A 14332-nucleotide genomic window follows, 5' to 3' on the forward strand; every position below is an offset into this window, starting at 1 on the left:
GTTGTATATAAATAGACCTTTGGCATTCATAAATTCTAGCTGCAAAACTAAAAGCTTAAAACATCATTATTACAAACCAGAGAGTCCTAGTCACAGAGGCCAGCCAGTGGCCTATAGTCTTTATGGTGCGTTCATGTGATCTCGGAAACTCACAACTTCCAAGTTATTTGCGTAGAGCTTCCTAAAGTGTTGGTAGATTGATACTCAGTGGGGAATCTCTGGTATCATCTTTGTACAAGTTTCCAAGTCTAAAAATGTTTCCTATTTCCGAGCACACATGAATGCGGCATTACACACAAATGAACACAGTTCACAGAAAACCGACCATGACAACCACACCGTTCCCTTTTAGAACCAGTCTAGAACGTTCTAGAACCCTTCTTAACACGGTCGAGTTCCGAACCCGCCTTTGGAACAGTCGCGCTGCACGGATCATCAGATCTGACGACACCTGGAGAAGTGTGGAACATCTCAGGACCCACATCAACATGATATAGAGATCTGATCCGATGCTCAGCCAGACTGTTCCAAAGAACAGCCAGAATGCAACCCATGACAACCACTCCTTTCCCTTTTGAAGTCTACAAGACTCTTCACTATAGACCTCCCCCATCGCTATGGATACCACACTGTGACCCTACAGTGTCTCTCAGTAGGCTACATTCTTCCTCAGGTTCTTCCAAGGAGACTATTATGGTCTGTATTTACCTGAGTGGATACAGTATATAACATGGCTTAGCGATGTCCCTGTCAACATACGTCCGGCGTTTATAATGACCTTCAGTCTGGTGGAACCGGGGTTCGAACCCTCGGTTCAGAGTTAGCCCGCCGAGCTGAAGCCTGTACATGCGGCGTCGTGAGGGTCTCGCTAGCTCTGCTGCATAGTTACGTAAAGGCACAGATGAACAGTCGCTTCTCCTATCGGCTGAGGAGCAGGAGGAGCAGGAGGCGCGGGAGGAGCAGGAGGCGCGGGAGGAGCTGGTGTCGCGTGTGAAATTGCATAGTTTGCGTAGTTTTATAGTACATTGTTTTCGTAGAGCGCTCCCCGAAACCATCTTGTTACCGAAACATTTGTTCCATAATTCATCCTGTACATGTTTAAGATTGGTGTGATCATGGAACAGGATGCCTCTGTACCCCGCATGCTATTGGCCGAAGCCCAGAACAAAACACAATAACCACAATATGTAAAACATGTCATTAAGAAACATGCAGAAAAAAAAAAAAACACACTTAATTTCAGGAAATTAATATTGGCATTTGAACACTTCATGTTACCAGGATGAGGAATTACAATATCTGAAGTTTTAAGAATACAATTCAAATAACATTCATCACTTTATAGCAAACAGACGTTGGTTGGTTGTCATAGTCGGTGGGTTGGTTGTCATGGTTGGTTTGTTGTCATGGTCGGTGTTCTAGAATTCATTTCTTTAGTTGGAGATCCAGTTGGATCAGCATTCCTCTGAACAAGAGCAACAACAGACAGGCGTTGGGCTCGATTTTAACGCCTGTCTGAAATGTTAGTGCTATTTTCAAGGCCAGAATTTTTCAGCGCCACTGACGGCACTTGGCCTGCTCATTAACATGAACACGCCTCTATTTACCTGTGCTCCACCCACCTGAGCACAGCGGTGTCAGGGCTGACGAACTGATGCATGTTGGAGTAGATCTTACATTGTGAATTAACATTCAAAGTAGCTGAAGCAAGTGCCTGGAGTGTGACTCTACTCTAATGGTTCCCATGGTAGAAGCACGAGTGTGTGTGTGTGTGTGTGAAAGAGATGCTGATGTTGTTTCATCTCACACTGCAGGTGTCAATAATGAATACAAGTATGAATACAGGGGAGGCTGGTGGAGGTAGAAATCGGAGGACAGGCTCATTGTAATACATGGAGCCATTCCTCATTCCATGTATTACAATGAGCCCGTCCTCTGATTTCTGCCTCCACTGACGTACAGTCGAAGTAGAAATCAGATTTCAAATAATCCTTTTCAGAACATTTGAGCAGTTCACTTCCGATGATTAAGTTCCTGATTCTAAACTCCATATTAGAGGTACATGGGATGTTCACAGCTAACCCCAGCCCTATCCATGTTCTAGAACTAACCCCAGCCCTATCCATGTTCTAGAACTAACCCCAGCCCTATCCATGTTCTAGAACTAACCCCAGCCCTATCCATGTTCTAGAACTAACCCCAGCCCTGTCCATGTTCTAGAACTAACCCCAGCCCTATCCATGTTCTAGAAATCACTTCAATTACAGATCCAATCTAAAGTGGGTGTCTACCAGGGGAGGCTGGCGGAAGTAGAAAACGGAGGATGGGCTCATTGCAATGCATGGAACATGTTTGAGACCGTTCCTCATTCTGTTCCATGCATTACGTAATGCATCTGTTCCATGCATTACGAGCCCGTCCTCTGATTTCTACCTCTGCCAGCCTCCACTGGTGTCTATGGAAGCCATGGTCTTACTACAGTAATTCCCTTCTAGAAAACAGTTCCTGAAGTTACATTTTGGTTAGAAAGAGACCTGAATATGACCTGACATAATAACCTGGTTGCCAACGATACGACTAGTCAGTAATATTGCTTATTGTTAAGACGTTGACAATAATACGTCTACAGCCAAATGCAAGACTGAAGGTACAATTGCTTTGTGGTAGTTTCCTCATGAAGCTCTGCAGACTGCTGCCAGCCTGGGAGGTCACACCGTACGCCCCTATATGGACAGGCACACAGACAGGAAACAGATATAAACAGGAAGTTGAAATGGAAGAGGGTGGCCATTTTGTCCTGTGAGGGAGGCCATGTTGGGAAGGGAAATGCCACTACGCGTGTCGACCTGCGACTAACAGTATCAGCAGCGGGGGGGGGGGAGAAAGAGACGTTGTGGAGTTGCGTGTGCGAGAGCCACTGGTTGCTGTGGGTGATGGTTGTGGGAGGGGGGGGGGGGGGAACTGCACTGCTGATTGGTGGAATCAGCTGTCACTCAGAGAGGCACTTGACAGAGCAGCAGCAAGAGCTGTATTCCTACTGGCCGGTGAGACTGGGTGGGAGGGGCATGAAGAGGAAGTTGTTGTGAGTCTCACACACACTCCCTTTTAAGCGACACAGGGGTTTCCAGGTTTAACTGAAATGTACATGATCTAAAAGGTGCGTTCGTTCTGACACAGGAAGCACGATCGTCTTTAGAAACGCCACAATCCTGTCTGTGAAGAGACAGGCCCTTGTAAACTGGACACCCAGCGGGGTCCCAGAGACACCGTCACCACCCTGGGGGTCTCCCTCCCTCACGCCCAACCACTCAACAAACCCCCTCTGTCTCTCCTCCGTACCTAGTTTATTATTTCCCTTTTGTATTCAAAACACTGTTCTTCCTGATTCTCCTCCAATCAGAGGGCGAGCTGGCCGGGAGGGGAGTCCGGTTCCTCGCTGGCTGTGAAACGCTAGCCCTGGGGGGGAGGAGGGAGAGGGGGCGAGCTCGGAGGAAGTGAGTGCTTTCTGGAGGGTGGAGAGGTGAGGGCTCATCGGCGCCCTCCTATGGCGGGGGTGTCATTGCGTGACACAGTTGTCCCCCATGTCCTGGGCGTAGCGGTCGGAGATGGCGGTCCGCAGGTCGTCAATGTCCTTCCTGAGCTGAGCCGCCTCCAGCAGCTGGGTCCTAAAGCCCTCCTCCACCTCCGCCATGTCACTGTCCTCCCCCGACACACTCATTGCTGAGGAGGGAGAGGGAGAGAGAGAGTTTAAACAATGGGTGTGTGTGTGTCTGAGACTTATCTGTCTGGGTCTACTGAGCCTCTGCTAACTGATAAGAGCTCTGAACTGTGTGTGTGTGTGTGAGAGATGCAGTGATTGGGTTGAAGGGAGGTGACAGCTCTTTTATCTAGTCAGAGTGAAGGGAGAGTCAATGTATTCAGCTTCTCTGCTGGAGGCTGACAGCCTAACTCCCTGTGTGTGTGTGTGTGTGTGTTGACAGCCTAACTCTCCTGCTGTGTTCTCAGTAAAAGCAGCTCATCCAGGCCAGAGGGGAAGTGCATATAAATCCAATTCCATAGCACTTCAGTTGAAATCATTTACCTCCACAGAACCTGAGAATATAGTTTAGGAATATGTGGGGATGAGATGAATGTGAGGTGTGAGTGTACTCTATGTAGTGTGTGTGTGTACTTTATGTAGTGTACTTTGTGTAGTGTCCTCACATTTGATGCCCAGTAGCAGTGCCAGGTTGGGTTCTTTGCCCTGCGCCCGCTGGGTGAGAATGCTGCAGAGGGCCTTGAGGTCCAGCAGACAGAGGGACATCTCCTTCAGCAGCGGGCCAGCCTCGGGGCCCTGTCCCCTGGGCAGAGGGTGCACCAACACCCCCTCCTCCTCCACGTCCTCCAACACCAGCTGCCTTTGGTTCTGGAGGAGCGAACACACACAGGGTGAAGTCCTATACACACTCAGGCCGAACACCACAAGGGCGATATTCTCTCTCTCTCTCTCCCCTGAGTAATCCTTCATTGTTATTCTCTGACAGCTACAAAACATTTGTTCTAATGACTGCATGATGTTCAGTGGCACACTACTGTGTGTGTGTGTGTACGTGCCTGTGTGTGTGTGCTCATGTTCCTCAGTGTCTAATGTGGGTTATCAACATCCTATCTCAGTTCAAACACACACTTAAACAAATCTCTCCTCCAGAACACCAAGCAGCCATGAATCACCAAGAGCTTCACCCCTCTACACCACCACCACATTCAAGATTCTTTATTTGTCACATGCATACAAGTATACAGTGAAATGCAAAAGTGACAGTGCCACAGAGTAGTGCAACAATAAGTTTTAAAATAGAAGTAGTAAAAAAATATTACGACACCACCACAACATCCCATGATAGTTAGCGACATGCTAGCCACACAGGGCAGCTGGTTGGAGCCTCATTCAGAGTCACTCCCCAGACCTATTGTTATCGGAGGCCATTTTGTGTGGCTGGAAGTCCCCTGAAGTGATTGTGCCTGTGGAATGCTGTGTTCAGAACCCCTGAGGGGATCAGAGGACCGGGGGGCCGCATCCCTACCACCCCTGGCTCTGAGGTTGTAAGGTACCTGCTGGAAGGGTCTAGGCAGAGTTGCCAGGTAGGTAAGATAAGGTACCTGTTGGAAGGTTCTAGAGTTCAGAGTTGCCAGGTCCTCTTCTTTCTGCAGCAGCTGTCTGTGGAGCTCCTGAGACACACCCCTCTCCTTCTGCAGCCTCCGCTCCGCTGACTACACACACACACACACAGTGTAAGTACTGACGTTCTCCAGACAGAGAGGGGAGAGTAGAGAGGCTGAGGGTCACTAGAAGGTTCTCACCGTCAGCTCCAGGGAGAGCTCGTCAATCTGTGTCTTCTGGTTGTCCATCAGCTGGAGGAGAGAGAGAGAGAGGTCAGAAACATCTGGTACCACACACACACACACTCCTCTCACTGAATAACGTGTGTGTGTGTGTGTGTGTACCTGGCTGCAGTGTTCCTGCTGCTCCAGCAGCCGTGTGTTGTCCACCTCCAGGTGTTTGAGGTCCAGCATGGGGAGTCTCACCCCATCCTCCAGACACTGCTCCACCTTCTCCTGCAGGCTGGGGGAGGGAGGGAGGGGGACGTTACTTGAAACAACATCAACACACTCAGACATTCAGAGTTCATCATCATATGAATAAATCATTAAGGACAACTTAACTATTGACATCTCATTAGAGAGGAGGGGGAGAGAGGGAGGGAGAGGGAGGGGAGAAGACACTTACGTCTGCACAGCGTTCACCAGTTCCTTCTCTCTCTTGGCCTGGGTCTCAATCAGGTCCTCTTTCTCCTGCAACAGGCCACACCCCTCCTCGAGTCTCTGCTCCAGGCTGGACACCGTCTCCTCCAGACCCCTCACCTTCACCTGGGCCTCCTCCAGCTACACACACACAGTGAGAGAGAGACATACACACATTAAACAGTGCTCCCTATCTGTGTGTAATTGCCTGGTTCTTATTGACCCCTGGTGGTGAGATGGTGTACTACACAACAAACACAACCACTATCAACCTCATTATTGCAGAAAATTAAATGCAGTTAATTGACGAGTATCAAATTATCATTCCAGCCCAGACAGGCCCGACACGTAGGGAGTCCTAATGTTGATTAAGGAGGTTGTTAACAGACACACATTATTATATTAACAGACGATATGAACTCCCCTGCTCCTCTATGTGAGACAGGTCGCTGTAGGCTAGGCTAATCACAGCTAATCACTGCTAATGGCGTCACTGGGCTGTAATGGAGAAACTCCTCCAGTCCATTAGCACGGGTTAGCGGATAGGCTAACAGGGATGCTAACAGGGCGTCTCCATTAGCCCATCCTGAGCATGGTAGATACTGTGTGGTTATGTGTGTGTGTGTGTGTGCGCGTGCGTTACTTGCTGGGCCTGTGTGTGTGTGTGTGTGTGTGTGTGTGTGCGTTACCTGCTGGGCCTGTGTGTGTGTGTGTGTGTGTGTGTGTGTGTGCGTGCGTTACTTGCTGGGCCTGTGTGTGTGTGCGTGTGTGCGTGCGTTACCTGCTGGGCCTGTGTGTGTGTGTGTGTGCATGTGTTACCTGCTGGGCCTGTGTCTGGACCTTGTCCAGGGAGGGCAGGTGTGTGTGTGTGTGTGTGTGTGTTACCTGCTGGGCGGGCGTGCGTGCGTGTTACCTGCTGGGCCTGTGTCTGGAGGGGTGTGTGTGTGTGTTACCTGCTGGGCCTGTGTCTGGACCTCGTCCAGGGAGGGCAGGTCTGTCTGCCTGTGTGTGTGCGTGCGTGCGTTACCTGCGTGCGTGTGTCTGGACCTCGTCCAGGGAGGGGGAAGGGGAGGGTGTGTGTGTGTGTGTGTGTGTGTGTTACCTGCTGGGCCTGTGTCTGGACCTCGTCCAGGGAGGGCAGGTCTGCCAGGTATTTCTCCAGCGTCTCGATGCGTTGCTGCTTCTCCTGGTTCTGCTCGCTCTCCCTCTGACACTTCTTCTTCAGACTGCTGATGTAGCGGTCCCGCGTCTTCATCTGTGGGGGGGGGGGGGGGGGGGCGGCAGGAGGGTCAAAACGTTAGTATCAGCAGTACAGAGCAGAGGCTATTTATAAGGCTCAGCAAACCGCTTCACATACTAGTCCCAATAATAACAGTTTATCACCTTCATCCTCCTCTTCCTCATCCTCCTTAACTTCATCATCACTATCATTAACATCCTCATCCTCATCACTATCACCTTCCTCCTCATCCTAACCCTCCGCCCCACCAGATCTGCCTACCTTCTCCTCCAGCTTCTTGATGTCCTCAGTGTATTTCTGGGTGTTCTGTTTGAGGAACTCGTTGAGGTGGAGGACCTCCAGCTCAGCAGCGGCCAGCTTACGACCCAGATCCCCGGTGCTGTCACAATGGAGCGGGCTGCCTCGCTCCAGGACCTGGGGCTGGAGCTGGGTCTGGGGCGGGGGCTGGGTCTGGGTCTGGGTCTGGAGCTGGAGCTGGAGATGGAGCTGGGGTTGGAGCTGGGGTTGGAGCTGGAGTTGGAGCTGGGGGGACTGGGGGACTGGTACAGAGTCGTAGAGGGACTCCTGGAGGAAAGAGAGAGAGAAAGAGAATAGTTAGCATAGCATAGAGAGCTAACTCTGAGTAGGATCTGGGGGTGTAGGGGGGCAACAGAGTCGTACAAAGACTCCTGGAGGAGTAGAGGACAGGGGACAGACATCCAGTACTTCTAGAACTCAGAGTCAGGGATAAACCAACACTGTTACAGAGCTCGAAACCTCAACTTCTGATCAGGTGACGAAAACAAGACCAGCTGGACATCAAGCACAACAACAACAATATCTTTCTGTCTTTCTCTGCTGATGGTACAGTCAGGGCTGAAGTGAGTATGTGAGGTTTTACCTTGGCTTTGAGTAGGTAGGGGTCATCACAGCGCCCCCTCTGGCTCTGGAGGACCTGCTGTGCTCTCAGCTCGTTCTCCCTGATCCGGGCATGGAGCTGCAGGATCTGCTGCTTTTGTCTGGCAAACACAGATCAAACAACACATCATGATGAAACCGTGGTAGGTGATCTACTGCTTTGGTCTGTCACTACAAAACAATTCTGGTAGTATACAGTATAACTTCAGGTACATGGTAAGGTTATATCAGGTACATGAGCTCAAGGCAAGTATGCATGCCACCTCCAGAGTATCCATTATGAGCATGGAACAGAGACACATAATTGATACCATTCCTCATTCCGTTCCCTGCATTACAATGAGCCCATCCTCCGATTTCTACCTCCACCAGCCTCCCTAGTTCATTAGACAAGCTGGCACTAGTAATGAAACCCGGAGGAGGAGGTGAGGAGTAGGAGATGAGGAGTAGGAGATGAGTGGTGTGTTAGTGATGTACGCTCCCCTTATCTGGGGGTCCTCAGGGCTCAGATTAGGGCTGCCTGACACCAACTCCTCTAGCTGGAAATCACATTTCTCGTGGGTGTATCTGTGTGAGTGTGTGCCTGCGTGCGTGTGTGTGTGTGTGTGTGCGTATGTGTGTGTGTGTGCGTGCCTGCATGTGTGTGCGTGCCTGCGTGTGTGTCTGCGTGCCTGCCTGCCTGCGTGCGTATGTGTGTGCTGTGATGAGGGTAGCAGAATCATCTCCTCTCTCCACTGCCTGAGAAAGAATGTCATATTTATAATCGTGTGTGTGTGTGTGTGTGTGTGTCTGCCTTTCAGCAAAATAAAGGGCCGTGTTGATGAATGGAGGGGGATTGAGCTTGGAATACTAACGCGCGCACACACACACGCACGCACACACACACTCACACAGGCTTGTCACCGCCACTCTGAAAGGGGACACCTCAGACGTGTGGCTGCATATCTGATCAAGGTCAGCAGAGGGAGGAGGTGATTATGACAGAGTGAGAGTGTGTGCGTGTGTGTGTGTGTGTGTGAGTGTGTGTGTGTGTCTGTGAGTGTGTGTGTGTGTGTGTGTGTGTGAGTGTGTGTGTGTGTGTGTGTCTACCTGTCAATCTCCAGCTCTCTCTGTCTCAGTAGCCCTTCTTTGATCTTCACCAAGGTGTTCACAGGTAGAGATGTTCCTCCCAGCATCTACGAATCAGACACACACACACACACAGCCTTGTTAGCTCTTCATCATCATCATCATCACCTCCACCATCATCATCATCATCACCTCCACCATCACTATCATCAATGTCAATTCAAAGTCATAGAATATTTGTTTGTACACAGAAATGCATACCTATCAAATCTAGAGTTTAACTGAGAGGTTATCCTAAACAATAGCATCTAGCATTAGCCTAACAATAGCATCTAGCATTAGCCTAACAATAGCATTTACTGTTAGCATAAACAATAGCATTTAGCATTAGCCTAACAATAGCATTTACTGTTAGCATAAACAATAGCATTTACTGTTAGCATAAACAATAGCATCTAGCATTAGCCTAAAGATGAGCATTGTTCATCCATGTAGTCCTTGTCTACATGTACAGCCCCGGGAGCAGTGATGACAGACTAGCTCTGTCTGACCTAGTCCATTATTCACTGTGATAATGCTGATCTACACAATACCATCTGTCTTCACTCTCACACACACACACACACACACACACACACACACACACACACACACACACACACACACACACACACACACACACTCTCTCTCTCACATACACACACACACACTCTCTCTCACACACACACACACACACACGGCGTGCTAGAGAGGGTGTCTTGGAGGCCTCTTCATAGCTGCATTATTGAGTGACTAATCTCCTCTATAGCATGACAAGGGCCGGGGGGGGGGGGGGGGGGGGCAGGTGCCAACAGGCGCCAACAGGCAGAGATGGCTGGGGGGTGGGCAGAGATGGGGGGGGGGCAGAGATGGCTGGGGGGGGGGGGGTGGCTAGGGGGGCAGCGCTGGTGAGGAACAGTCACGGTTCGCCGTTAACAGGCCGTTGAAAGGGTTGTGTTGGGTCACGCATGTCCTTAGGACCCATTAAAACAGAGGCACGGAGGAGGGGGGGGGGGGGGGGGGGGAGGGAGGGAGGGAGGGAGGGAGGGGGAAAAAGAGACACTGATTCATATTCAGATTCTACTTCCTCTTCAGAGAGGAGAGAGGGCTGGTTTCATATAAAGGGATAGAGAGAACTTGTATGGAGAGTGTGACACTTCAAAAACCCCTGCAGAATGCCTGAACCCCTGGGAAACCCCGTACATGAGGACCTGAACATCAGATAACACTTGCTGCTCACCGTGGTGACCAGACGTACACAGTACCCTGCCCAGGGAAAACAGCTTTCTCTTCTTTTAGCTCTACGCTCCAAAAGTTTGGATTTAAGTCAAACAATTAACTACGAGGTGAAAGAGATTAACTACGAGGTGAAAGAGATTAACTACGAGGTGAAAGAGATTAACTACGAGGTGAAAGAGATTAACTACGAGGTGAAAGAGATTAACTACGAGGTGAAAGAGATTAACTACGAGGTGAAAGAGATTAACTACGAGGTGAAAGAGATTAACTACGGGGTGAAAGAGATTAACTACGAGGTGAAAGAGATTAACTACGGGGTGAAAGAGATTAACTACGGGGTGAAAGAGATTAACTACGGGGTGAAAGAGATTAACTACGGGGTGAAAGGAGAGATTAACTACGGGGTGAAAGAGATTAACTACGGGGTGAAAGTAGAGATTAACTACGGGGTGAAAGAGATTAACTACGGGGTGAAAGAGATTAACTACAGGGTGAAAGTAGAGATTAACTACGGGGTGAAAGTAGAGATTCTCAGCTTTTCTTTGATGGTGTTTGTGTCCATCTTGGTTCCACCGTTTAGAAATGACATGTTTTTATACATAGTCCCCCTATTTCAAGGCACCATAAGTGGCACTGTATTTGGACTGGGTTTAGTCTGGGCCTGGCCTGGGCTTGACCTGGGTTTAGTCTGGGCTGGGCCTGGGTTTAGTCTGGGCTGGGCCTGGGTTTAGTCTGGGCTGGGCCTGGGTTTAGTCTGGGCTTGGCCTGGGTTTAGTCTGGGCTGGGCCTGGGTTTAGTCTGGGCTGGGCCTGGGTTTAGTCTGGGCTTGGCCTGGGTTTAGTCTGGGCTGGGCCTGGGTTTAGTCTGGGCTGGGCCTGGGTTTAGTCTGGGCTGGGCCTGGGTTTAGTCTGGGCTTGGCCTGGGTTTAGTCTGGGCTGGGCCTGGGTTTAGTCTGGGCTGGGCCTGGGTTTAGTCTGGGCTGGGCCTGGGTTTAGTCTGGGCTTGGCCTGGGTTTAGTCTGGGCTGGGCCTGGGTTCAGTAGTCCTTGGTGTGGTGTGTGAGGTGGGAAGTGGACACCAGTGATAAGAGCATTCTGCATACCCACAATTCCTGCCTTCACAACGTCTCTCTTATCAGATGTGTGTAACCCCTCAACAATGCCCCCCCCCCTCACCCCCGTAACCCCTCAACAATGCCCTCACCCCCGTAACCCCTCAACAATGCCCCACCCCACCCCCGTAACCCCTCAACAATGCCCCCCCCCGTAACCCCTCAACAATGCCCCACCCCACCCCCGTAACCCCTCAACAATGCCCCACCCCACCCCCGTAACCCCTCAGAAATCCCCCCCCCCAGTAATGGCCTCATTAAAATAGTCTGTCTGCTTCCTCGAGTCTCTCGCCAGAGTAAAAATACCTCCTCTACTCACACACCCATACATCAGCCTGCAGTCACACACACACACACACACACACACACACACACACACACACGCATGCACAAACACACACACACACACGCACGCACGCATGCACACACACTCATATATACACACACACGCACACACACACAAACAGACACACTCATATATATATATACACACACACACACTCACATGCACGCACAAACGCACAAACACACATGCACGCGCACACACACACACCTCATGATGATAGGAACCAGGTGCCCCCATCCCTCTCTGCCTACTTCACATAACTCAGTCCTATTAATAACACACACACACACACACACACACACACACACACACACACCCCCAATAGTAAGGTAAATAGAGCGCCCCATGGGAGATGGCCCATAGTAGTGATAACAAACACAACCCAGGAAGTTTCCACAACAGCTGTGTGTGTGTGTGTGTGTGTGTGTGTGTGTGTGTGTGTGTGTGTGTGTGTGTGTGTGTGTGTGTGTGTGTGTGTGTGTGTGTGGGGGGCTAGGTTATGCTGGGACAAGACAGACTGGGTAAGGGTGTGTGTGTGTGTATGTGGGGGGGGGGGGGGTTCCTAACATGTTCAATAAGGTCATCCTCTATCCTCACCATCATCACCATCATCATCATCACAACACACACACCAGAACCAGTGGGTCTGAATGACAGAGGACACAAGTGGGAGATGACAGGAACGAAGAACAGAAGAAGAGGAGGAGGAGGAGGAGGAAGAGGGGAGGACAGGAGGAGAAGGAGGAGGAGAGGAAGAGGAGGAGGAGGAAGAGGGGAGGACAGGAAGAGAAGGAGGAGGAAGAGGAGAGGAGGAGGAGGAGGAAGAGGAGAGGAGAAGGGGGAGGAGAGGAGGAGGAGAGGAGGAGAGGAGAGGAGGAGGAGAGGAAGAGGAGAGGAGGAGGAGAAGGGGGAGAGGAGGAGGAGGAGGAGAGGAACAGGAGAGGAGAAGGGGGAGGAGGAGGAGAGGAGAAGGGGGAGGAGAGGAGGAGGAGGAGAGGAGAGGAGAGGGTCTCCTACTGAGGTCTGTTGTGACAGTAGCAGATTAGTGAACGGATGCTGGCTGGCATTTACCCTGTTTATGTGTTCCTGTGTGTGTGTGTGTGTGTGTGTGTTCCTGTGTATGTGTGTTCCTGTGTGTGTTCCTGTGTGTGTGTGTGTGTTCCTGTGTGTGTTTCTGTGTGTGTGTGTGTGTGTGTGTGTGTTCCTGTGTGTGTGTGTGTGTGTGTGTGTGTGTGTGTGTGTGTGTCAGGGGAGACCAAAGCAGAGCACCAAATCTCCACAGTGTCCCCAAACAGGAAGTTGCCCTTGGAGAGAGAGGAAGTCCCTGTCCAAACACTCTATCCTGGGACAGGCCGAGAGGTCTCTGTCCTGGCTCACAGTGACATCCCTGTGTGTGTGTGTGTGTGTGTGTGTGTGTGTGTGTGTGTGTGTGTGTGTGTGTGTGTTGAGCTTTAGGGCAGGTTTAAACAGCATCAAGTATTTCATCATCACATTAAAACAGTATTTCACAGTGATCCCTCTGTGTGTGTGTGTGTGTGTGTGTGTGTGTGTGTGTGTGTGTGTGTGTGATGTCATCCCTCTGTGTGTCTCCATCAACACACTCGTTTACAGCAATTACTGTACAGCAACAGCTGCTCCTGGCCTGCCCCATCTATCCACACACACACACACACACTAATGCAGGGTTCTACCTACCTACCTACCTACCTACCTACCTATCTACCTCTCTCTCTATCTGATGTATCTATCTATCTACCTACCTACCTACCTATCTATCTATCTACCTACCTATCTACCTACCTACCTACCTACCTATCTACCTACCTATCTACCTACCTATCTACCTACCTATCTATCTATCTACCTACCTATCTACCTACCTACCTACCTATCTATCTACCAACCTATCTACCTACCTACCTACCTACCTACCTATCTACCTACCTATCTCTCTATCTGATGTATCTATCTATCTACCTACCTACCTACCTATCTACCTACCTATCTACCTACCTACCTACCTACCTATCTACCTACCTATCTACCTACCTATCTACCTACCTATCTATCTATCTACCTACCTATCTACCTACCTACCTACCTATCTACCTATCTACCTACCTATCTACCTACCTACCTACCTACCTACCTATCTACCTACCTACCTACCTATCTATCTACCAACCTATCTACCTACCTACCTACCTACCTACCTATCTACCTACCTATCTCTCTATCTGATGTATCTATCTACCTACCTATCTACCTACCTATCTATCTATCTACCTACCTATCTACCTACCTACCTACCTATCTACCTATCTACCTACCTATCTACCTACCTACCTATCTACCTACCTACCTACCTACCTACCTACCTACCTACCTATCTACCTACCTACCTACCTACCTATCTACCTACCTACCTACCTACCTACCTACCTACCTACCTATCTACCTACCTACCTACCTACCTATCTATCTACCAACCTATCTACCTACCTATCTACCTACCTACCTATCTATCTACCTACCTACCTACCTATCTGTCTGTCTATCTATCTATCTATCTCTGATGTATCTATCTGATGTATCTATCTATCTATCTATCT

General features: G+C 49.9%; 1 protein-coding gene across 1 annotated transcript in view; it reads right to left on the bottom strand.

Annotated features, from left to right (window-relative positions):
• Positions 1 to 2217: 2217 nt before the first annotated feature.
• cep85l (centrosomal protein 85L) overlaps positions 2218 to 14332 on the bottom strand; it is a 53906-nt gene continuing 41791 nt past the window's right edge. The window contains exons 5-14 of the mRNA XM_083689443.1: positions 9008 to 9093; positions 7902 to 8019; positions 7283 to 7585; positions 6884 to 7036; positions 5768 to 5922; positions 5485 to 5602; positions 5341 to 5391; positions 5140 to 5250; positions 4204 to 4405; positions 2218 to 3720 (exon numbers count right to left, since the gene is read on the bottom strand). Of these exons, the coding sequence (XP_083545569.1) occupies positions 3557 to 3720; positions 4204 to 4405; positions 5140 to 5250; positions 5341 to 5391; positions 5485 to 5602; positions 5768 to 5922; positions 6884 to 7036; positions 7283 to 7585; positions 7902 to 8019; positions 9008 to 9093 (1461 nt within the window). The 3' untranslated portion in view covers positions 2218 to 3556. The remainder of the gene's footprint in view (positions 3721 to 4203; positions 4406 to 5139; positions 5251 to 5340; positions 5392 to 5484; positions 5603 to 5767; positions 5923 to 6883; positions 7037 to 7282; positions 7586 to 7901; positions 8020 to 9007; positions 9094 to 14332) is intronic.

The sequence above is a fragment of the Argentina silus genome (genome assembly GCF_951799395.1).
Source record: "Argentina silus genome assembly, chromosome: 17".
Classification (NCBI taxonomy): Eukaryota; Metazoa; Chordata; class Actinopteri; order Argentiniformes; family Argentinidae; genus Argentina; species Argentina silus.